Raw genomic sequence first — 25938 nt, forward strand, 5'->3', positions numbered from 1 at the left:
TGTGTGTTACCTCTGCGGAATGACGCATGCTGTGTTCATGACAAAAGAAGTATGTGATTTTTTTTTTCTCATTCTTCTTCTCATGATTGTGTAAGAGTTGGACGTGTGAGTGTTTCAGACACTTTGTGAGGATGAAAGAAGTGTGCGTGATTTTTTTCTTATTTTTCTTTCCTCCTTTTTACGGATTATTTTTTTACCCTCCCGGTTATTTATATCCAGAAACAAACTCAACAGGACCGTGCAATACACTCCATCAAATGTTTCCCTTTTGTGCTACTAATAGTGTTTACGTGAGTTTTGTATAGTGTTTAAACCCATATATCTGTGTTCGTATGAGCTCCTGTCCATGAACGTCAAATATTCTTAAACATTTCGGCGTCCAAGCACACACATTTGATAAGCCTTTCGAAGGAGTTGTGGTAATTTCCACGAGTAGTTTTATAACCGTGGTGGTAGATTGGCAAAGCTTCTGTACCGTGAAAGTGAAAAGGCGCTCATGACAACCCGATTGATCTCCTTTTCGGCCTGTAATAGAAGCTGAGGTGAGTGGGGGAAGCGTCTGAAAATACCGACGCAAAGCACTTCGTGACGCCTAACTTTTCAGCATTTCTGTGTGTGTTCTAGTCTCTAGCGGAACACCGAAAGGGAAGATTAAGTTGAGGAATTCATTACCTAAATAACTGGATCTATACGTCGTCTCTGAAACTCATGGATATAGTATACAGCACATGTAAGAAAGCTACATTCTGCCTGGATAGAAGATGAAAATGTCTGTTGTTCAGTGTAAGCTATTAAAGTATCTCCGCCTCGGCGCCAGTATTTGGTTACTCTTCGCACTTGTTATGCAAAACACATTGACGTAAGACTGAATACCATTATTTAAGTTTGGTGTCGGCCCAGACGTGAAAAGTCGCAGCCGTAAGATGAAAGAGCGCGTTGAGCCTTTGATAAAACTCTCACAAAAACTGTAAATTTGTCGCCGAAGAAAAACATATCCGCTGTCAACAAAGACGGATGACTTAACATGCAAAACTACTCTATTGAACTGATTGCGGGAAGAGGTGGAGGAAGATGGCGTCAAAGGGTTATAAAGTGGCCGCTACCCGTATTTGATTCCATTATATTGATCCTCTCTCTCTCTCTCTCTCTCTCTCTCTCGCTGTTGTTGTTGTTGTTGTTGTTGTTGTTGTTGTTGCATGTTAAGTCATCCGTCTTTGTTGACAGCGGATATGTTTTTCTTCGGCGACAAATTTACAGTTTTTGTGAGTTTAATCAAAGGCTCAACGTGCTCTTTCATCTTACGGCTGCGACTTTTCACGTCTGGGCCGACACCAAACTTAAATAATGGTATTCAGTCTTACGTCAATGTCTTTTGCATAACAAGTGCGAAGAGTAACCAAATACTGGCTTCACGGCCTGACAGGGCGGCGGTTCGAGCCCGCTCAGGCCGGATTCTTTCCGCTGACTAGAAGTGGTTACTGCCTCCCCTTGAGCAAGGGGGATGGGGTGTGTGGTGTGTGAGGTTCTGGCAGTACCCAGAGAGCGACGATAAAGAGCAGTTGCTCATGTCGGGAGGGTACCTGCTGGCGATTACGAGTCCACCATGTGATCAGGCCGTGGTGGTGAATTACACACACATCTGGTATGCGTCAAGGGCCGCCATACCCCGAGACCTTTGTTCCCGCGGCAGCCAGGCGTCGCCGGGACCCTTCGTGGAGGCCACCCAAGTTTGAGGATCTTGCGTCCCGTTGAATCCCAAGTCGATGCTCCGTGGCGCCCCTGACCCCCATGACCCGACCCACATGACCCTCCTAACCCGACTTGCCTGACCCCCTGACCCGTTAGACTTGCCTGACCTGCCTGTTTCCCCGCTGACCAACCCTAGAAGTCTTTTTTTTTTTTTTACTCGAGTGGGTGATTGAACCTTTCTGGCCTCTTGACCTTGATCTTTAGTGCTTCGTTTGTTCAATTCGATGATTCCCACAGAAGTGTTTTTTTTTTTCTTTTTACGTCAATGGAAACAGCTGAAGGGTATGACAAACGAGAATAAATGCCCGGCAACCGCATGTATACCAAGCGTTGTCAGCGATGCCCCCCCCCCCCCCCTTATTTTCTCTCTCTTTTGTCGGAGCAGCAAATAGCGGGTTTTATTGTTGTTGTATTTTTGTTTTGTTTTTGCCCGTGAGTTGCCTCCTCTGCTAAAATTAAATAAAATCGAGTCAAGCTTTGCAGGTCATTTGCGATTGTTACATCCGCCATTGAAAGAGTAGCTGCCTTCACAATGTTATGCGCTGTTATTTGCTCGATGATGTCAGCTAAAAAGAAAATATGTCGGGATAAGCACATTTTCTTCAGATTCAACTTGCATATGCATCCCCGGGTTTGATTCACGAATGCAGTGGAGACGGATGGGCAGTCTCCCTTAATCCATGACCTCCCTGTCCACCTAGCATTGAACGGGTACCGGGTGTCAGGGGGAAGATGTGTCCCGTCTCCGTGTGTGTGGGTTTGAGGTTCTAGCCGTACCCAAAGATCCCACAGCAGACCGCCAAAGCTCATTCGAGAATCACGAGTTCAGAGCACACACTCAGCACACACTCGAAAACCCCAACATCTGCCTGTCTAGACATCCTTCGAGTCTGAAACCTTCGGAAAAGAACGACGGGAGGAAGGGAGTCTCATATTTACCTCCAATATTTGAGCGTCATGAGGAATAGAGGCGAACTTGTGTGGGATGGTAGACGTAGTAGTAGTAGTAGTAATAGTAGTAGAGGCTGGATGATGATAATAATAACGATAACAGTAATAACAACAATAATAGTGAAGATTAGCATTCCACGTGCACATCATTCTCGAGTTGGTTCATCCCTGCGCTTGATAAAAACGTGATTACGGCAAAGAATCCTAAGACAATACAGGAGGCAGCGGCTTTGTCTACCACGGCGAGAGGGACGAGCACGCCTTTGTCGAACACTTGTCCCCCGTCTCGAGCACGCGATCAATGACGTCCACTTCCCACTCAGGAGATTAGCGTCTTCAGCCTCACAAAAACCCACTCTTGCTACTTTTTCCATCTTTTATCTCCCCGAAACAGGACGTCGAGTATTGTGATTGTATCTGTTTTCCTCTCAGTCACTTGGCTTCTCCGGCGCAGTACAAGTTATTGGTTTATGGGAAATTTTGGGTAGTCGTGTGTCAAGGTTGTATAGCTACTCGTTATGGTGGTGGTGGTAGTAGTAGTAGTAGTAGTAGTAGTAGTAGTAGTAGGAGTAGGAGTAGTAGTAGTATTGTAGTAGGAGTAGTTGTGGTTGTCTTTGTTGTTGTTGCTGTGATGGTGGAAATAGAAGGAAGGATAGCAATAGTAGTAATAGTTGTTTTTGTTGTTGTTGCTTTTGTTGTTGCTGATACAGTGTTGCGTATAGTGCTTAACTATTCACAGTCTACTAAACGTTGCAGGTGTTCGACTGTCTGCTTTAAGGAATGAATTAATGCATACACGTCTAAGTCCAATGTGCCTCTACTTGAAAATGAGAAACAGGTCAAGCTCATGAACGTTATGAGGTTGATACTTAGATGCTGCTTCACATTTTAGATTTTTCAAAAGATACATCTATAAAAACGTTTGCGTCTTCACTTCGTCCTGTTCCTCATGAAGAATTCTCCGTCTTAGCTGTTGGAATATTAAACGGGAGGTCTTACTACGCGTTTCTGTGAGGGTGTTGAAGGAGGTACAACATATCGATTTTGCAATGGCAGCGCACTCGTCATCATATATCAACGTCAGCGAAAAATATTTGACACTGGTTTTGCGTTTGTATCCTTTTATGCGTTTGAGGGACATGGGTAATGCAAAGATATAGTTTTGTGGCACAATGGCCTACACACACACACACACACACACACACACACACACCTTCCACCAGTCTTAGCTGTAACGGCTGGGTCATTATAACGTAATGGCCGATGCCTATGCTGTGCTACACCAACATGTGTGTGAATATCCGGGAATGCAGTGATGAGGTAGTGGAGGGAGGGGGAAGGGTGAATCAACGGGGTGGATTGTCCTATAGGGGTGAGAGGTAAGAGAGGTGAGGGAGCGTGAGTAAGGATAAGAGAGGTAATTTAAGAGGGTGAGAGGGGTAAGAGAGCGGGATGTCACTGATGTGTGTTGAAGCAAGAAGTGAAGGGGAGACTTAACACAACGCGGTAAGAATGAAAATCAAGAGGTACAACACTAATAGTTTCAGCTCGAATGAGAAATATCATTGGTCAAACTTCACCCGTTTTCTACTACATGCAACTCGAACAGAAAACGTGAGCGAGATTACAGGCTAACTAAAGAAAAATAAATCAACGAGTTCCACTTACCCTTAATTCAACCCCTCAGGTGATTCCTTCAACCCGAGACATATGTGAAGAAGGACAATGATACAATGTTTAATTTGTTACTGTAATAGATGCTGGACAGTATGGCATCCTTAATCAGAGGCAGCCGCGTTCACTGAGGCTACGCGGCTTCACCTCACTCTGGCTCTTGTGCGTGGCCGAGGGGACGTGGCCAGCCAACCCCACCCTTGCGTTTGTGCGTTGGTGCTCCCGTGGCGGCGTGGCTGCAGCAGACACCACGAGGACACGGGGAACACGGAGAACATTAACATACAGCCGGGTAGTCACATGAAATTATCCGTATACCATGTTCTGCTCTTGCTCTATACTATTCGCTGATAATACTTACAGAGGTTTATCTTGGTGTAGTACATTTTATGCGTTGGACGGGAGATTATCACATATACAGTCACATTTACAGTATTATATCATGCAATCACGGCTACAGTGTGGACCAGAGCACGAGTCTCAAGCCTGAAACAAGCATTCCGCCAAATGTCTGTGTGTGTGGCTGGTTACGTTCATCAACTCGTTTCATGTAGATTTTGTTTTTCATCTGCGATCTTCCCTATAACTTCCATAGACATTCGGACTCATGAATTTCGTAAAAAAGATCAGTTACTTTTTGGCAGTCCACCTTTCCTGTGTCCTTTGTAGCAGTCATGCTCTTCCTTCCCTCGCAGGAAGAGAGAGATAAAAAGCCTTATTACAATGAGCCACTCACAGTCACCTTATCACTAATGTATACCTGAATATTTTTTGTTGCACTTTGAATATCGAAATTATACTTTTCATAAAATTATAGAGAAACTGTTGGAATGAAAAAATATCGTACACTTTTGTAAAAATAATGATTAAGTTTTAAGTTTCTGGCACAGATAAGCCTCCCAAAACGTTACGTGTACGAATACCTCTTTGCGATGGTTATGGCACAATGTTTATGAAGGCATGTTATTGCAAATTTGTTTTCCCTCATTTATAAAACAATCACACTATTCACAGTGGACGCGCCATTGTGCAGTCCAGGCGGCACCAAATTTTCCGCCGCCACTCCTGGATATATTTCATTACGCGGCATTAGATTTATCATAGTTTGGAGACTTTTCTAAAACATTCAAAACAAGTCTTCACTTAAGCGAGATTCCCTCGGGCACTCTATTGGCTGTTGTGTTCACGAAGGCAAAACCCTCGACACTTGTACATTGGTGAGTATGGTGACGCGCGTCGGGCTCGCGTTATCTTCTCACCATCATTGCCATCCTCTTTTTGGTCTTTCCCTTCTTGGCGGGGGTCCTTGCTTCGTTGCTATGACTTCGCAGACTCATCTTGCACTCGATGAGGTAGGAAGCCAAGAGGGGAAGGCTCCAGCGCCCCCGCACCTTGAGAAAGCAGCACAGGAGACACATTAAACTCGGACTGTGGGGAGTCTGACACAAGGACTGAGGGCGTGTGTGTGTGTGTGTGTGTGTGTGTGTGTGTGTGTGTGTGTGTGTGTGTGTGTGTGTGTGTGTGTGTAATAATAATAATAATAATCGATTTATTTCGGAAATTGCAGCCGTTAGGCTGAAAATGTACATAATATGATAAAGTGTAACTATAAAAAAAGTACATTATGAAAGGGGTGTGGGGGTAGGTAATTTACATTAACGGAGGGAAAGTTGTGATGATGCTTGAGGGGTGAGGAGGTGGAGGAGTGCGGTGTGGTAGAGCGATGAGGCTGGAAGGTGATCCTCTTCTGGAAGGCGAGTAGGTGTTAATCCGAGGCCATCCCCAGGTCAAAAATGCTGGGTCAGGTAGCAGCAGGTGGCGGGGAGGCAGGTATACGTATAGGCGGTATCAGCGGTCACTCAGAAAAGGGCTTAGCGGTGAAGTGCTAATCCGTGCAGCTGGTGAGACAGATGCGAGGACTCGTTGCTGTTCGTGGGAACAAACTGCACAGCCTCGATGGTGAGCAGCCTGCACATTGCCCCCACCTGAGTGACGAAGCCTCATCTGCAATGCACCTGACCAGACTTCAACAGCAGGATGGGCGGGCTGGCGAGCCTGGGGAGACCTCGGGGCGTCGGCAGGGGCCTGATGGAAGGCCGCAGCGGCGACACACTCGGCGATCTGTGTCCTCCCGGTATACCACACACGCACTCCACTCACTGTCTGTCTGACTGTCACCATGATTTCACTTAATGTCACAAAAATTTGTCTTGCTGTGTTGTGTTTCTGGAAGTTGGTTTCTTGATGAAAGGGAGAGGGGGAGGGAAGGGAAGGGAAGGGGAGAGGCCAACAGGCAGGCCCCGGGCTACTCCATTCGCAGCGCCATGACCCACGTCTGACCTCGGTCAGGTCTGGGCCACAAGTGTGTGTGTGTGTGTGTGTGTGTGTGTGTGTGTGTGTGTGTGTGTGTGTGTGTGTGTGTGTGTGTGTGTGTGTGTGTGTGTGTGTGTGCTGATGTGTCGTGTGTGCAGGGTAAAAGAAAGGTGATGGTGCTAAAGGGAAGTCTTGCAGCTTCATGTCACAATGAGGATGAGGGAAAAGAAATCCTGAAATCCCATAATCTAACAGTTTAGCATTTTATAGTTATTGGAATTGTTCAAATGAATATTATCAAATTATATCAATATATTTGTTGCAAGAAATTTTCAGTGGTTGCCAAAATTATATTGGTCATTCAGTGGCGTAGTTAGGAACAATGGTATTGTATTGCAATAGGACTACATATGTTTGATTTGAAAGCATCTGAAATTAAAAACACGTACAGGCTAACAACGGCTCAGACACATTCATCAGTACAGGAGTTAGTCGCTAAAAAAAAGTTTCACCGAAGAGGCAAAAATTGATCCCCGGCGCGCCCCAGCTTGCAACGCGGCACTAGTCAGCTACGGGTGCGCGGGCTTGGGTGTGCATGAGTGCGGCAACAAACCTTGGACGGGACACATACCACAGCCGAACCCACCTGGGGTCGCGGGATGCCGTACACCAGCAGCTTGAAGTAGCCGATGCCCGGCGGCATGATAACCAGCCGCAGCTGCTCCTCCGTCTCCTCCCGCCCCAGGATTCCCTGATGCAAAGACGGAATGGTTTGTTGATGAGGTACCTCATTATAAAGTATGGAAATTAACTATTTGTTTTGCATTTAGATGTGTATGTGCTGTAAATTCACAAAGCAATGAACCGTGAAGTAAGTGCGAGTATTACGAAATAAGTTCGAATTAACACTGGACGATAGGCGCGAAGGGTGTTAATATAGACTTGTCAGGACTCACCTTGAGCTCGAGCTGTTTGCCTTCCGCGTCAAACACCTGGAACATCAACATCACGTCGATCGCCTTTTCAAAGTAAACGACTTTCTTGCCGCCCCACGTGACGATGACGGGGCCCGCCTGGTTTATGGGGTCCAGGCCGCACTGGTAGAGGCGCGGACTGGGGCCCCACGCCACGTCATGCAGCGGCCACGGCACCGGGTACCGCCTGGCCTGCGGGGTTATGGTTTCTTCAGTCAAATTTTTTTCTGACCATTAAGTGCTTCCTGGAAACTGCGTGCTGCCTCATGTCACTGCTTGTTCAGCGCTCAAAAGCTTCAAATACTTAGATACTCTCGATTGCTTATTTTTTTTATTAGTTATGAGGCATAGCATACTATGGTTCCAAATTAGGAACAAGGCTTTCAAATGAAAATATGATACTAGGGAATTCAGAAAATTAATATGTTTTCACTTTTTTCGAGAAAATGGAAACTTTCTAAAGCTGACAGTTTTGCTCATGCTTAAAACAACTGGGAAGTGGATACAGAATTCCTGGCATATCGGATTCAGAGTGAAACCAAATCGAAAGACTTCTTAGGAACTGGTAATCATTCCAGTCAATATAGGAAAAACAGTACCCTCTTTTCCTCTTCCGTCTCAATCAGGAGAGTTGCTACCAAGGCTATTATAGTACTAGACGGTGACAAGCTTGTTCCTCACCTTCTCACACACCAGTAAAAAAGAGACCACGTGGTCCAGCGTGCTCTCTGTGTCCTCCAGCATCTGCTCCGGCCCCGCGTAGATCTTGAGAATGTAGGTGGCGCTCTCGGGCGGCAGCACCATGAAGGAACCCACGCCGCCGCCCTCCTTCAGCGTGCAGAACACCCATTGGTTTATGCAAGACTCTGCGTCCTGAAATAGTGAAAGTTATTCATAGTTATTTACAGTTCCCAGTGGCCTGAATTAAATAACGGGGTCAAAATTTAGAGTTAAGAGAAAAATTTATGTGATGCTGAGGCATGAGTTTAAATAAGTGTATGATTGATTTTCATTACTTCAGATACTTTACTACACACACACACACACACACACACACACACGCGCGCGCGCACGCAAGCACGCACGCACGCACGCACGCACGCGCACACACACACAGAGAGAGAGAGAGAGAGAGAGAGAGAGAGAGAGAGAGAGAGAGAGAGAGAGAGAGAGAGAGAGAGAGAGAGAGAGAGAGAGAGAGAGAGAGAGAGAGAGAGAGAGAGAGAGAGAGAGAGAGAGAGAGAGCAGGAAAGAAGAAACAGAAACAGAGAGAAGAAGGGGAAGGAGAGAAAGGGTAACATAAAACTCTTAGTTGCCTTAATTAAAAGTACACCTGTGACCCTTGACCTGAGCCTCCTCGCCTCGCCTCACTCACCTGGTCGGCCGGGAAAAACTTGTACTTGTATCGGATGAGCGACGACGCGGCGAGAGTCACCTCCGTCTGGTTCCTGAAGACGACGGGGTTGTGGCGGGGTCGATGAAGCCTCAGCCCGCACGACCAGAACTCGGGCAGCACCTTCGGCAGGACATTGAACTCGTCCAGGCTCAGAGGGTCGTCCAGGAGCTGCCACCTGTCAAAACGTCGGCGTCATCATTTCCATTCTTTGCATCGTCAAGTATGTCCCGTTAATGAAGCATAAATATTCGCTTTAGTAAAGTCCCAAACGACTTCCCGTGTCAGTAAAGCCATTGTGAAGGTAGACGGGGAGCTTAAGAGGCTACTCGACTAGACAAAGAGCTCCAGCATTCACCATGACGCTGTAATCGATCTGAGGTTGTAAATATGAACAGGCAGCCATCCATCAACACTAAGGATGAGGGAAAACTCGGATAAGGGAAAATTGACTGAACACGCAGCTCTGGCCTTCACTATGACACAAAAATCGATCTTGAAGCTGTAAATTTGAACAGGCAGTCATCCGTCAGCACCGAGGACTGAGGTGGTAAAGGGAAAACTAGGAAAAGGGTAAATCGACTGAACAAGCAGCTCCAGTCCTCACTACGACACGCGAATCGATCTTGAAGCCGTAAATTTCAAGAGACAACCATCCATCAGCATCGAAGACTGAGGTGATGGTAAAGGAAAACTCGGAAAGAGGCAAACTGATCGGACATGTGGCTCCACCCTTCAGTATGCGAGGCACGTGGATCGATCTGGGGCTATAAATATTGTAGAGGCATCCACAAACAATATTGGGGTCGTGGAGTGTGGTAAGTTGTATGAATCGTCATCGAGGGAAGAGTCATTCAACCCTCCATTCAGGCAAGCAAAGCCTAGACGAATCTTGCCTTTATTGATTCATGGACTTTGTTTTACTTGGTATTTAATTGCTTCACGCGTTCGTCTGATAACAAAATGAGGTGAATGCAATCTCTTAAATCAAATTGATGGAAACGTACATAATTTGCTAGGAGTTCTCAGTACGTTCGACTGAATCATATCAATTGGAACGTGCTAGTATTGTTAGGCGTTTACTTGCTCCATACGTTCGTCTTGATTAGTGGCAAAAATATATGATATCCCTAAATCTTATAAATAAAAACCTATGTAGTTTGCAAGGCGTTTTTTTCTGCTACATGCCTTCGCGAAGTTCTCAAACCCTATAGATGGGAACGCGCTTGTTTTGTTAGGGGATTACTTGTTTCTTGCATTCGTAATAGCAAAAATAGGTAAAATCTCTGAATCCTATAACTGTTAACCCACGTAACTAATTTGCTTGATGTTTCTCTGCTACATGCGTTCGTAAAATGATATATGAATAAGAGCCAGCTTAATTTGCTATAGAGGCGTTTCCCTGATTCATGCATCCGCTTTAATAACGTAAAAAAGGTGAAATCCCTGAATCTTATAAATGAGTACCTACATAATTTGCTGGACGGATCTCTGCTTCAGGCTACAAATGGAAACAAGCAAGTATACCCACACCATGACAGACCAAGGTGAAATATTAAAAGCAGACATATGGGAACCGATATAAATACTGTCTTACTAACCAATAGCTGAAGTGCCCGATTCTAAACACAGATGCGTATGCGTGTACCTACCTGTCGTAATCCTGTTCCTGTGTATCGTAGGGCAGGTGCGTGAAGGCCATCTGCTTGGGGTCGGTGAGGAAGTAGTGGTCATGAGGGTGGGGGATGAACTTGCCGTGGGCGCTCGTGTAGCCTGCAGGGGGAAAGGATGACACTTGTAGACACGTTTTGTTTTTGATTCTCGATTAAAAAATGGGAAAACAGTGAGATAGGAAATGGAAATGGGAGGACAGAGAGACGAGGAGAAAATGTAAGGACCGGAAGACAGGAAGAAGAAATGGGACCCAGAGAAAGGAAGAGCAAATGAAAAGGGCGAACGAGAGGAGGAAGAAATGAAGAGACCAAGAGAGCGAGAGAGAAAATGGGAAAGCCCGAGAGATTAGTAGAGCAAGAGAGATTACAATGATAACTGGAGATAAATGACCAGGAAAAAGTATGGAAAATAAGAGAGGATATATTAAGGTAATACGTATATAAGAAGAATTGGAGTACATCAATAAGGCAATGAGACATAATTTAGTTTCAGTTGGTGTCGCGAGAGAAGCAACAAATGGGAACAAGCAAGTATAATACATCATGAGCGACACTATGACCGTCTAAGTTGAAATAATGAGAACAGATAATAGGGAGCTGTTGTAAAGGTTATCTTCTGGATTGGACTTGACGATAACACATTCTTAGGACACGACTTTCAAGAATACATCCGACTTTTTTTTTCTACGAGTTCTCTTATTGACGATTTACCTATTTTTGCCTCACCGTCCTTTGCTTCAGTATGCCATTCAGCTACTACAAAAGTTTGTTTATATTTGCATTGATCTGGCCTTGTCTACATTGCTATTCAATAAACTGTTGGAAAAAAAAAATAGCTGGAATGCGAATCAGTTATGTATCCCATCCGAGGCAGGTTCGATGTATTGATGACAAATACAGAATGTGATGTTTTCTTTATCATGGTGTTGTCTTTTTGCACATCGAGGCCAGCAGAGGCGCCTCCTGTCACGTGCAGCTTGACGATTATTATTTGATGTGGTAAATTTAATGGCGCTGCGGTTTAGTACATCATGGTGGCGCCAAATATATACTAGAGACCTACCTACAACGAGAGAGAGAGAGAGAGAGAGAGAGAGAGAGAGAGAGAGAGAGAATAAGAAATCAATTATACGTTATCCCTTTTATACTGTACTGCTGTCACCTGCTTCATTAGAATACCAGCGTTTACGTATGATTTTTTTTTAGTTTACCGATAAATGAATAAACAGATACAGTGGAAAATAAGTATGTAATATAACTTTCGGATTTTAAAGTCCGTCACAACATCTCTTCTCTCGATGTCTTCCATTAGCTTTGCCAAGAAAGGACATTGTATTCGGATGCTTGCCACCGGTAGAGATGTAAATATGTGTGTGTGTGTGTGTGTGTGTGTGTGTGTGTGTGTGTGTGTGTGTGTGTGTGTGTGTGTGTGTGTGTGTGTAGAAAGATATGAAGTAGCTGAAAAAGGAGAACGAAAAAAAGTATTCAGTGGTAATGTAAAGGATTATAAAGCAGTTTGTTACCGGTGAAAAAAAAAACATTACCCAGATTTAGTAAGATCTAAAAAAACGTGTCCGGCAAACTCTTCCTTCTCATGAGCGTCACATCAGTCGCATTAACCTCCACAAACTCCACTTAGGGACACTTACCACGTTTTGAATAAGTAAATATGAAACTGAAGGGCCGGGTTTTTTGTGTTCACCAGTGTTAGGGGGGGAATAAAGGAAAGAGCACATAGTTACAAGCAAAATATGATGATCGCGTGCAGAGGGAAAGTGAAGAAGCACATTATTTTTTTTTTACATCATAGGAAGCAGTCAATGGCAAACAAAAGAACACCGTGGAAGAAAAGCCCGCGAAGTTACTGCCCCACACAATAAAAGAAGAGAGAGAGAATTCCTAAAGATTATTCGGAACAGCTTTCACAGTCTCTTCTAAATGGCACTTCACACGTTTTGAAGAAGCAAATGTAAAACTGAAGGGTAGGATCTTTTTGTCGGTTCTATGTACTACCTTGCACCTTTGCCCTCATATGAAACTGAAGCGCTGGATTTTTTTTGTTAACTCTCATCAATCCCTTCTAAATTGTACTGCACACGTTTCGAATAAGCTAATAAGAATCTAAAAGGCAGGAGTCTGTTTTTTTATTCATGTCACCTCGGATCTTGACCCTCATACTGGCGATGGCCTTGAACACCTGGCTGCAGCGTCACCTGAATCACTTAAGTCCTCTTGTTAATAAAAAAAAATGCTTCTTATTTCTTTACTATCCTTCATGTTCCTTTACTTCACAGCCCTAAAGTTGTGTGTAAATGGTAAACAATTTGGAACAGAGGAGCATACGTTGTCAGCGCGGGGTAGAGACTCGTCGTTGATTTTTTTTTTTTTTTCTGTTTACCTGGACACCACGCAGCGCGCCTTGAGAGAGCTCATTGATAATTTAGCAAGGTGGCGGCCCTGCCCTGGAGGGACCCCGTGCGGCTCAGACACGCGACACTCAAGTGGATCAATCTATGTGTGTGTGTGTGTGTGTGTGTGTGTGTGTGTGTGTGCGTGCGCGTAGTTACATATATTAGCACAGCGTCCCATACACGCAACCTTGACTACACACATATTATGATCCCACTTCAAACAACAGTCTTTGATTGTATGCTATAAAGGAAAACAAAAGAAATGCAATTACTTTAATCCTGAGGGCGAAACTGTGAGCTTCTGAGTAATGAGTGAGCCATATGATGGGTGATTGACGTTAATGGTTGTGTGGGAGAAGCATGGGGTAGTTTCTCTTTTGTGCGATAGGGGCGCCACACGTCAAGGCAGAAGGAGGAGGAGGAGAAGCAGGAGGAGGAGGAGAAGGAAGAAGAGTAGGAGGAGGAGGAGGTTCAATGGAGAAGGCAACTGACTGAATCGGACTGTACGATAAAAAAAATATAGCTCGGCACGTGCGCTCCAGAAATAAACCCGATAATAAAGGGTGATTGTAATGCAGTCTGCAATTATGCACAACTCTTACATTGTCTCTCGCACCGCAGAAGCCTGGCACTTTTTTGTAAGGGTTTTATGCAGCGTTTACACCTATAGTTAGTCCAAGGCGATAAGGTTCGAATCTCAGTGCTTTCACGTAACGTCAAGAATGGCATGTGGTCTTAAAACCCCGAAACATTAAAATAGCGACCCCATTTACATAAACATTAGTAAAAGCTGTTAAGAGAAAGAATATTTCAATTAGTACTTGTATCAAGGGAAAAAAAATACCCTTGAAGACTGGATTGAGCAGGTCTATGAAAATTAACTTAAGACAAAATAAGGAATGCTTTCATCCTTAATTTTGGCATGGGTACTTTTTTAATCACCTCAGTCAAATTCAGAAGGGTATGGTATTTTATTCTTGACTTAAATAAAGCAAAGTTGGGGGCATATGCTAAACCAACGCGTTTCCTAGGTGCTCATCTCTAACCCATTTGCCCATAAAAATTAATTGGAATAGTGCGTAGAAATTAACAAACATCTTTTACGTGAGCGGTATAATGCATGTCTGTTATGGTGTGTGTGTGCCTGTTACGGTAAGAGTGTGTCTGGTATGGTGAGAGTGTGCGTTGTGGTGAGAGTGTGTGTCTGTTCTGTTGAGTGTGTTCCTGTTCCAGTGACTCACCGGCACTCAGGGTGGGGTCCAGAAAGCGCCACGAACCGTACAGGAAGACGGCCATCCAGGCGTGGCGAGGGTCCCGATCGGGCTCGAAGAGACGGCCGGGTCTGAGGAAACGAGGGGAAGGAACACATTCCTTATACACACACTGCTAGAGAGGGAATGTGTGATAAAAACATACGAGTTAATTTTATATCAGTGAAAGGAATCAAAGAAAACAAAAGAACAACGTGAAAAGTCCGAACAACCACTGCTCCCCCCAAAAAAAGACTGATAGAGAATGTCAAAAGATTATTCAGAAACGGTTGGAGTAGTGTGTTCGTGTGTTCCAATGTGACAGAGAGAAGTGGGAGAGAAAACGCACACAACACACACAAAGAAAGGCGTACACACTGATGTTACAAAGGGAAGTGGAGAAGGTACATGTGAATACATACACAAAGAAAGTCGTGTGTTCGTGTGCCCCGGTTACAAAGTGAAGTGAGGAAGGTATTCACGATCTCCCACACAAAGGAAGATGTTTATGTGCGCCAATGTTACAGGAGGACGTGGGGAAGAGGAAACACATGATAACCCACATAAAAAGTCGTGTGTTCGTGTGTTAGTAGGGGAAGGAAGGGCAAAGTTACACACGATTTCCCACACAAAGGAGGATGTTTATGTTCGCCAATGTTACAGGAGGACGTGGGGAAAAGGAAACACATGATAACCCACACAAATAAGTCGTGTGTTTGTGTGTTAGTAGGGGAAGGAAGGGCAAAGTTACACACGATTTCCCACACAAAGGAGGATGTTTATGTTCGCCAATGTTACAGGAGGACGTGGCGAAAAGGAAACACATGATAACCCACACAAAGTGTGTGTGTTGTAGTAGGAAGGAAGGGCAGGTTACACACACGATTTCCACAAGGAGGATGTTTATGTGCGCCAATGTTACAGGAGGGAAACACATGATAACCCACACAAAAAAGTTGTGTGTTCGTGTGTTAGTAGGGGAAGGAAGGGCAAAGTTACACACGATTTCCCACACAAAGGAGGATATTCGAGTCACCAATGTTAGGGAAGGAATCGGGAAAAGGACACATGATTACCCACACACAAAAAAAAATCGTGTGTTCATGTACGTATACCAGTGTTAGGGAAAGGGAAGGGGAAGGAAAAACATGAATACACACACTCAAGGGGAAAGGCGGATGAGGAAGTGAGGGAAAGGAAATCTGATTACACACACACTAAGAAAGTCAAGTCATCATGTATCCCAGCGTTAGTTCAGTCCATACACCCCGCTGAGTAGGGCGAGTGTTGGGTGTTCAGACCTGATGGCTATTGATTGCCGACCCGTAACTGAAGTGATTTGCCTTCGACCACCGTGACGAACAATGGAAGCCTGATGCAGTGTGGCCAAGAAAGGGTAAGGGAAGAAAAAAGAAAGGAGCGTATGTACCCTTTTTTTTTTTTTACGACGAACCAAATATTGCGTTGCATTTTTACGTAGAATGCCCCTCCTTATGATTGTTGTAGTAGAAGCAACAATAGTATCAACAACAACAACAAGAGCACCATTGCCAACTTCACCAACACCAATAACAAACACAAGGACAACAACAACCCCTGTCACAAATAAATCAACAACAGCAGTCATATCAACAACAACAACAACAACAACAACCATCACCACCGCCACCACCAAGAACAATAACAATAACAACAAAGCATAATAACACCAGCGATAAGAACATCAAATAACAAGCACAGCAACAAAATACAGCAACAAAAGCAACAATACATAGCCCTTGAGAAACGCCACCACCATCATCACCACGACCACCACCAACAACGACTACAACAACAACAGCAACGTCATCACCACCTCCATCAACAACATATCAAGAGCATCACGTACTTGTAGTCCCGCCCTCGCACGTAGCCGTGGATCCGCTTCACCCTCAGGCCCGCCACGTGACACAGCGCCATCAGCAGAGTCACGTAGTCGCGACTCACGCCCGCGCGAGAGCCCAGCACCTCCTCCGCCGTCTGGTTCTTCTCCGTGTACTTCCAGTCGTACCTGCGGGAGGAGAGTCGGTCAGGGAACATCGTGTTAAGGGAGGTGGATGTGACGCACCACCGGTAACACGAACATAAAGGATTCCGTTTTTTGTTCGAAAGGTGTTTTTTTTAAAGATGCTTGGCCATAGATATTAATTTTGTCGGCACTTTGGGTTAGCATTATGACAAAGAAAAGTATGTTAATGTTACGATTTCGCACTATCATCTTTCATTTAGCGTTATATTCTTATATTTTCAGTGCTTTTTTGATTACTTATTCACTAACTTTTTTTTTATATTCTTGTTTGAGGTAATCCACAAACATGCATACGCCATAATCATATCATATACGTTATATTCCCCACTATTATACTCCCTAACGGATGTCCACAGCTCCCTGCTGGTCCCACTGATGCACCTGTTGATGTAGCGTCAACAGGTGCGGTGCCTTAGAAACATTCAATAAGCTCTGTAACCTTCGCTAAATACTGTTTGTACGACGAGACAGGACCATAAACATTCAGTGGTTCAAGGGCTTGTCCCGCCCCCGCAACCTTGAACACACACACACACACACGTGTCTAAATGCATATCCACGTGTAGTAGTGAGTGTTTGATATCCCTGGAAACGCCTTCGACTAACCAAGGTCGCACATGTACAGAGAAACAGAATTAGCTCCACCTCGTGCCTGACTTATCCTCGCCTAACGTATGGCTTATATATATATATATGATACGTGACTCATTCTTCCTCACCTAAAATAGCCAGCATGGTAACATCGCTCGCACAGAAAGAAGTGTGATGTTAAAGTTAGTAGACACCCATGAGTGGTCCTGTCCGAGGATGGTCCGACCCCCTATCCCCCTTTAGAGCTGACCCTTCCTTTGGTGCAGGCTTATCCTCCCTCCTTAAGGACTGCTAAGGTGTAAAAAAGACTCCCCTTCCTCCGTTCCCTCCCTTCTCCGCCTGCTCCTTCCACCTGATGATTACTTCTTTCACCTTGACATTCACCTTATTTCCTTCCTCTCGTCATCCTATTCAACAGCTTCACACTCACCGTACGTTCTCTGTCACCCAGCGAAACAAGGCTCGCAGTCGGTGAAGGTCGCTCGCCGCCTTGCTGCACAGGTGATGCACCAGCTGGGTCACGTCGGTTGTTACCTGCGACATTAAGGCTCATGATTAATGCCCAGGTGTATGCTGTACTTATTTTCTATGTATCACCTTTGACCACGCACACGTTATCTAGGATTCTAGGTCATACCATTCTTGTATTTTTTCATGATTTCACCTGAGAGAGTGAAAGAGGCAAGCATTGCATACTTATCACGTTCACAAGAGAGTGCAAGTTTATGAAGTTGTCCATACAAGTCAGATTATCACCTCGCTTCGCCCGCCTTGGCTCCGAGCGGCCGCCGTGCACCTACCTCGTCAGGGGTCGTGAGGACGTGCACGTCGATGTCCGTAAAGTCTTCCCCCTCCAGCAGCAGCGCCTTGGTGGAATTCGGTGGCCGCGCGGCGAACTGCGGCGCCTCGTCGGTCAGGATATCGTTATCGGTCTGCACGCTGGCGTCCACCTGCACGGCACGCGTGGGCGAAAGCATAGAGTTGGGAGCGTTTGTTTCAGTTACTTTTTATAAACCTAAAAGTGTCAACACGTTCAGCTACAATGAAAACAGCTTCTCAAAACGTAGCGAAGGAATTGTATATATAGTGTAGCGAGGCCAAAGTTACTTTATTATGTCTGAGTATGTAGACAGAAGTAACTTTTTTAAGCACGACTGCTCACCATGACCCTGCGCGTGCGTAGGAAGCGAGCGTGCGCCGGCGACTCGTAGAACCGCTTGGTGGCGTCGCAGATCCGCCGCAGGTGCTTCCAATGCTTGTCTGCAGGCCTCTGCGCGGCCTTGCCATCGAAAGGCCGACTCAGCGGATGCTCCGGCGAAGGCGGGGGACTGGTGGGCAGCAACGGGGTGATGGTGTCTCGGCGAATCTGCTGCGCCAGGGGCCGCGGCAGGGCAGACCCCAGGCCCGAGACAGAGGGCCCCGATGAGGCATCTGAGAGCAGCACTTCCTCTCCTATCTCTTCTTCTATATCTTCTTCTATCTCTTCCTCTTCTTCCTCCTCTTCCTCCTCCTCCTCCTCCGCATCCTCCTCCTCTTCATGCACATGCTGCTGCTGCTCAGGCACGCTGTGCAGCACAAGAGAAATAAGATGCCTGTTTATCTGACAAACACACACACAAAAAAAAAAACCTTCCCCCATTTTCTCAAATTCATTACACTCGATCACGTGCTGGACTCGTGATCACCGGCTATAGTACCCTCCCTGGTAGAACTTTAAGAGCTCGTTTAACTGAACTGTGGGTACAGGCGGGATTTTACACACCTCACACCCCCATCGACTCGTTCAAAGGCAGACAATAATCTCTCCTTATCAACGGAAGACTATTTTGGTCTGAGCCAGGCTCGAATTTCAGCCTGCCAGGCGTCAACCTGTCAGGATAAATCCCTAATCCATTGCACCAGGGGAGCGGGAGGTGTGTGGTGGGGAGTTGGACAAGGATTGAGTCCTGCCCGCAGTCAAGCGCTATTATTCTTGAGGGAAATTATATACTTCATATATATTTGTGCAGTTTCAGAGCGTACAGAGATCTTGCAAGCGTTCTGACCACACAGTCTATTTACACGTCCAAGAGCAATAGTAAGAGCAGCAACTTGCCAGCACGAGTATGACAGCCTTACCTAGTGGGGGAAGGGCAGCAACTCACCTGTCCTGGCGGGGCACGAGGTCGGGGAGCACCAGGTATTGAACCTCTGTCTGCGTTGAGACGGTGGAGGTGGTGACCTCCGTCTGGGTCCCCTTGTCCACCAACTGAAAGAAGAACAGTTGAACACGTGATGGGGAGCTGCGACAGAACAACTTCTACAAACATAACAGTCGTAGTTCACAAACTTCGAAAGATACCTCGTGATTTGCCTCGCTCTGAAGTGTTTTGTGTCCAGTGCCGTGTGTGTGTGTGTGTGTGTGTGTGTGTGTGTGTGTGTGTGTGTGTGTGTGTGTGTGTGTGTGTGTGTGTGTGTGTGTGTACTGGCGTGCTTGCCAGCATGCGTGCTTGAGTACGTGCATGATTTCATGATTTTTTTGATATTTTGAAAAAAATTAAGTTAATGATAGTTTAAAATAAATTATAGTTTATAATAATAACTATAATACTAATACTAACTACTAATACTAATAATGATAATATTTATTATTATTATTATTATTATTATTATTATTATTATTATTATTATTATTATTATTATTATTATTATTATTATTATTATTATTATTATTATTATTATTATTATTATTATTATTATTATTATTATTATTATTATTATTATTATTATTATTATTATTATTATTATAAAAAAAAGCAACATGACCTACCTCACGTTTCCAGCGCCTCCCTGCGTGGCTCCTCAATGAAAATATAGATTTCCTCTTAAGTCTGTTTGCAAAGTTTGTGTTAAAAATAAATGAGTCCCGTATAGATTTTCTTACTCTTTTTGCGACGTAGAATTTCAAGCACAATATTTAGAGCACTAATATACTTTTCGTTTTTTTTCCACTTTCGATTTATTTATCTTTTTAAGAGAGTGAAAACTCCTTCTTGAATACCACATAAGAATAGAACGCTACGACTTAGACGCTCAATCCTACAATAATCATCAACCTGTTTCGAGGTGAACAAGAAAGATCCGTAAAAAAAAAACCCCAGCTCAGTACAATAAAACAGACGAGTAGAAATCTATACCACCACTGAGGGACCACACCGAAAGAAGCAACATGAATATACGTGAGGCAAAATAGTCTGCAGTTTTTTTTTTATGACACGTCCTGCGCATAACCGGCCATTAACGAGTCCGCACACACGCACGTCCTCCCGGGGCCTTCACCAACACCCTGATACTGCACACCTAGCCCCCTGCTTTACCATTTACACCACAATGCAGCAACTATTTTCTTTACTCACATAAGCCCAATATTCCCCCTTCTATGCTGTGCCATGTGTGGGGGGATGTGGGGGAAGGGGCTGTGTTGTGGTACGATGTCATATTAAGATGGGGTGACTTGGGGTGAAGGTGAGGAGGGGAGGGAATGGGTCAAGATGGGATGGGAAGGGGTGAGGATAGGTTGGCTGCATGTAGTGTGATGTGATTATAATGTGATAGGGGTGAGGGTGAGGAGGGGAGGGATAGGGTGAAGATGGAATGGGGTGCGGTAAGTAGGGTGGGCTGAAGTTGGTGTAGTCCGCTAGGTGTGATGAGAGAGAAGGCAAAGTGTGGGGGTGAGTGTGGGAAATAGCGTGACGGGGGTGGTGTTGGAATGGGTTGGGGGTCGTGAAGGGTAGATGTTTGCATGCATGGGAAGGGGAGCTTGAACCTGACCTTGACGGGAAAGCTGGTGGAAGGGCGAGGGGGCGCGGTAAGAAGGGGAAGGTACCGGTAGTCTGTCTGCACGAAGGCGTCCGTCCGATTCAATTCTGCGGAAGGTAGTGAAAAGGGGGACGAGTTAAGACGTGGAATATTTACGAAAACTCATCACATCATTTTACATCACATCACAGAACAGTACACCATACCACGCCACATCACATATCACATTGCATCCCACTTGTGCGCGCTAAACAACTCACCACACCACATCATTATTCCACGTCACACCACACGCCACCTCCCACCATGCAAGCCACACACACCACACACTTTGCACCCCACCATACAGCACCACAGTAACAACACAACCCAGAAACAACCACACCACACTCAGCCACACACACCCCACACACACACACCCCACACGCCACACAATACACTAACTACGCCACCACTCACGGAAGAATGTAGGGTTTTGCGGAAGGGTCTGCGTCTCCCGGTCCTCGAGGTTGCTCAAATCCAAATCCAGGTCCTCCTCCGCCACTGCCTCCGTCTGCACGCCCGCCTCCATCACCTGCACCCATGGCACCTGCAAGAAGAATAGTTTTTTGCGGTGGAGACAGGACAGGAGCGAACTCAAAGCAAACAAGAACGAACCAAAAACAAACAAGAGCGAAGCCAAAACAAACAAGAGCGAACCAAAAAGTAAACAAGAGCAAACCTAAAGGAAACGAACAAGAGCGAACCAAAAGCAAACAAAAGCAAACCAAAAGCAAACAAGAGCGAACGAAAACCAATGTAAAGACGACCCCACCACTGCTCTCACAGAAGACAGGAAAATGTCAATAGATAATGATCAAATATTGTTCCGTAAGAGTTATAGTTAAATTGCATTGAACCAGAGTTGGATCGTTTTAGGTCGGTTTTATAGATAAGTGCAGTCTCCTTCCAAGGCCTTCATTTTACAATATACAGGAAGAATGATCTATCGTTATGCACTTTAGTGGACTTAGAAGATTGAATGTTTGCATTGTTTTATCACCACGAGGCGAGTGGCTGAGTGGTTAGCGTGCCGGCGTGTTCGGCTGCGGGTTCAAGTCCTGCCCACCGCCACAGCTGAGATTTTTCAGTCACCGCTGAGTGGCCCAAGACTACCCACATGCTGTCCTGAAGACCACCTACCAACCCATACTCTAGGTTCTTTCTCTAAAGAGAGGCTCAAAGATGATGGGGGCAGCATGAGCCAAGAAAAAGGCGCCATTTAAAACACTTGCCTGCGCCATAACGGGTTGGAGCCGACCATCAGGCCCCACCAAGTAAGCCTACCGGCGCCATAGGCCCAAACCACAATAAATAAATAAATTAGTTAAATTAAAAGATTAAAAAAAATGTTTTGTTTTATGCAATGCCGCCTCTGATATTGTCTCTCTGTTGCACCCAGTCCTTCCTAAAGGCTGTGTTTCGCAAGAAGGGCGGGAGGATCGAGCCTCGTGCAAACATTTGTCTATACGAGACCATCCCTTTGAGTCTTGGCTTGGCGGACGGACGCGAACAAATACAAATACAAATAACACAAATACATGAGTGCGCAATTTATTTATACAGTGGAAACTTGCTCTTTCTGGCTTTTACATCCACTGAGTGTGAGGGATTTGCATCTTATTGTCGTGGTAAACTTGTAAATCATGATGATGATAATAACAATAATGATTAAGATCTTCAACTTCATATGGGGCCGTTGTTCAGGTCGTGCCGTCTCTATTTACTCCTGTCGCTCACGTCCTGTTTCTCCAATTTCATCGCTGTCAGGTCTTAATAATAATAATAATAATAATAATAATAATAATAATAATAATAATAATAATAATAATAATAATAATAATAATAATAATGACAGAAATAATTAGCATAATACTAAGATAAATAAGCACGATAGCGGTATCTTCTACAAACTCTCGTCACTGTAGTTACCCATAAATAACGAACCTTTATGAGCCACTTATTACAGAAAATCGCCGTTTAATAAAAGTTTCATGTCCTCGTTAGCCACTTGGACACGAACCAAACCAACAATTACCTTCACATCACACCTGGTGGCCGCGAGAAGAGGGAGGGAGGGAGGGAGGGAAAGCTTAAGGTCACGCTGCGCTAAACTGGTAGCAACGATATTTACGCGTCAGTCAAGGGCGTTGCGGCGGGCCTCTCCGTCACGTTGACAGCGAGGGAGACAGCGAAGACAAAGGTCACGGCGCCGGACCACTGATGCTCATCATTCATTCAAGACTTTCTCCTTCAGGAACACCACCCCCCCCCCCTACACACACACACACACACACACACACACACACACACACACACACACACACACACACACACCACGCTAACCCGTTGGTTGCCACTACAATGCGTCTCTATCCTCCGCCCTTTGTAATGATTGAAGTACCTGATATCAGAATATATATATATATATATATATATATATATATATATATATATATATATATATATATATATATATATATATATATATATATATATATATATATATATATATATATATATATATATATATATATATATATATATATATATATATATATATATATATATACAGTTTCATTTCATTATGCTTGTTTTTTGTAACTATGTACTTGTTGAACAATTTAACGTCTTACCTGAACATTAATCCCTCATTTTACATAGGCATTTCATGCACCACCGTGCTATAATGGTTAGCACGCCTAGCTATGAATCTGCCGGTCCTGATTCGAGAATGACCTTGGCAGTTGGCCCCACTCAGCTCTTCACCCTCCCTATCCGGCTGGTCGATAGGTGGGTACCTGGAGAAACCTGGGTATGACAGAATGTGGTAACTCAGATGTCCCACTGGCCCTGTGGCCCGTGTGTTTTCACCCTCCGCAGCCTCCGGGACTGAGGTGACGCTGATGAGCGCCGACGTAACACGCAGCTGTAGAGTATGCCCCTTACTTTACTTATAGTTTGCCTACTTTTTACCACTGTTTGAAAAAAATATTTTAGCTTTACTTTTTTTATAGAGTGACTGCTTAGTCAGTTTGTTCAGCAGGTAACACTGACTGAAGAACCAACTCGTACCTGGCAGAGCCTTGAAACATGTCATGAACACAACTTGTTCCAGTATCAAAAATGTATTATTGAATGAATGGATGAATAGATTAATCGATAAATACAAATAAATAAATAACAAATATAAGTAAAATCAACATGAGTAATTTTTGATGAGTAAATACAAGACTAAGTCCTGAGGTAAAGAGGCAACTAGAGGAACAGTGAATCACATGTTGACTGTTGAGGCGTCTCGTTGCCCTGGACACAAAATCGTCATGATTCTCCTCACCAATTAGTGCTCCTTCTCGCTTCCTGCTTTATGTCCCCTTCTCTTGCTCTCTACTCTACCCCTGCTCCTCCACTTGCTTCCCTTCTTCCTCACTTTATAGCCCCAGAATATTTTACATCCAAAGTCACCTTCTCAACCGATAGTGTTCATCCATCTACTCACCCGTCCTCTTATCATCCGCTTAGAAACTGTCTAATCTACGCCTGCTTCTAATGTGTTATGCGACAGAGATGAGTACAGCAGCCACGCGCAGTTATAGCGTATGAACCTAGCTTTTCCTTTACCTACTTCCCACTTTTGCTCCCTTTCTCCTTCTCGAAGCCCAGAACCTCTTACATATACACTTAACTCCTTCCTAGTTTGCCATTCTCGCTAACATCCTCTTCAAACTACATAACAGTCCCCCGCCAACTATCGCCCTTGGATCGCACAAGTTTTATGGATCTTTGCATAAGCTATTCCGCTGTGTCAAGGATGATGTTTACCGCCGAGCCTGAATATTGCATTAAGCGGATCTCTTATGTATCACTTAGCGCGCCTAGCCTTGAGAAAATTCCGGCCGCTGGCGTCGTGAACCATGCAACGCGAAGACTGGAGATTGTTTCTGATGGCTGGATTCCTTCTGTCGAGCCTCGTGCCACGTGTCCATTGTGTGTCAGGAAGTGGACGCCTTAACACACAGGACATTGCACCAACATTGCGACTCACTTGCATGCCCATGAATTGTGCATCAGCGACCATTCTAGCGGTAATCACTGAGGGTCGATGTGCAAACTTGGTGAAGTGCGAAGGATGTTAAGACTCGCTGGCTCGTTTAATATCACGTTTAGTATCACTTGCACAAGAGCTGAATTCTTGCTTTTTTCTTTGAGATACTGCTGTGTCAGTGGTCATCATACATCATTTAACCCATGGTTGGTAATCATTTTAAAGGAGGCTGGGTCGTGGAGTGTGAATAGCAAAATTAAAAATAGTAATAATATTAAGGCTGCACAGGACTTATGCCCCTTTGTATATGAATAGATAGAGAAATGTTACAGGAAATCCCCGAAGAGTTTCGTCACACGCGTTACTCGGAAAAATTAAGAAATAGCTAGATGAATCTCATAGAGAGTACGGTAAAGAATGGATCTGCTTCAAGAACAGAGACGTAAGAGGTATTGATGAATAAGTAAACAGATCAATATAGATATAAATAATTGCGGAGATCATTCAAACGTATTGTCGATATCAATATGAGGAGGTTGGAAGTGGAAAGAGACAGACAGACAGACACATACACAGACAAGCAGAGAGGGACTCATACATAAATCCATATGTACATTTTGAACAAGAAATCTCACAGCACCAACTTGTAGAACAAATCTATTGCAAATACTTCGAGCGTCGCAGCCGAAATTATTGACGCGCCGCGAACCAAGACAGAAATGTGTCCTTGTGTGCCTGAAAGTAGGAGGCGTCCAGCACCACGAATGATGATGTTTTTTTTTACAGTAAAGGGAGTAGCTCAAGGGCAGAAAAATAACTGAGAGAACAAAGCCCGCTAATCTTTTTTTTTTTTTTTACGTTTTGGCCTATTGCGCCGGTAGGCTTCTTCCCGGTGGATCCTGAATTCCTGATGGTCGGTCCAAGGCTTCTTCCAGGTGGGGCCTGATGGTTGGCCCAGCCCGTTCTGGCGCAGGCGAGTGTTTATAGTGGCGCCATCTTGCATTGGCTC

The 25938-nt window shown here is 44.7% G+C and overlaps 1 protein-coding gene and 1 long non-coding RNA gene across 5 annotated transcripts in view; one reads left to right on the plus strand and one right to left on the minus strand.

Annotated features, from left to right (window-relative positions):
* LOC127005663 (uncharacterized) overlaps positions 1–25938 on the plus strand; it is an 87537-nt gene that overhangs the window by 45593 nt on the left and 16006 nt on the right. The gene's annotated exons all lie outside the window — the stretch shown is intronic.
* Positions 4455–25938, minus strand: part of LOC127005654 (kyphoscoliosis peptidase-like) — a 42189-nt gene continuing 20705 nt past the window's right edge. For 2 of the 4 annotated variants that reach the window (XM_050874739.1, XM_050874749.1), the window contains 14 exons: positions 21305–21434; positions 20858–20952; positions 19192–19295; positions 18210–18612; positions 17848–17997; positions 17478–17581; positions 16277–16438; positions 14380–14480; positions 10707–10827; positions 9037–9232; positions 8343–8534; positions 7644–7853; positions 7319–7438; positions 4455–5765 (listed from right to left, as the gene is read on the minus strand). In XM_050874739.1, coding sequence (XP_050730696.1) covers positions 5622–5765; positions 7319–7438; positions 7644–7853; positions 8343–8534; positions 9037–9232; positions 10707–10827; positions 14380–14480; positions 16277–16438; positions 17478–17581; positions 17848–17997; positions 18210–18612; positions 19192–19295; positions 20858–20952; positions 21305–21434 — 2232 coding nt within the window. In that variant the 3' untranslated portion in view covers positions 4455–5621. Of the gene's footprint in view, positions 5766–6782; positions 7439–7643; positions 7854–8342; positions 8535–9036; positions 9233–10706; positions 10828–14379; positions 14481–16276; positions 16439–17477; positions 17582–17847; positions 17998–18209; positions 18613–19191; positions 19296–20857; positions 20953–21304; positions 21435–25938 lie in introns of those variants that run through there. The other 2 variants (XM_050874745.1, XM_050874748.1) reach the window with 2 other exon arrangements.

Source organism: Eriocheir sinensis, chromosome 3 (assembly GCF_024679095.1).
Source record: "Eriocheir sinensis breed Jianghai 21 chromosome 3, ASM2467909v1, whole genome shotgun sequence".
NCBI lineage: Eukaryota > Metazoa > Arthropoda > Malacostraca > Decapoda > Varunidae > Eriocheir > Eriocheir sinensis.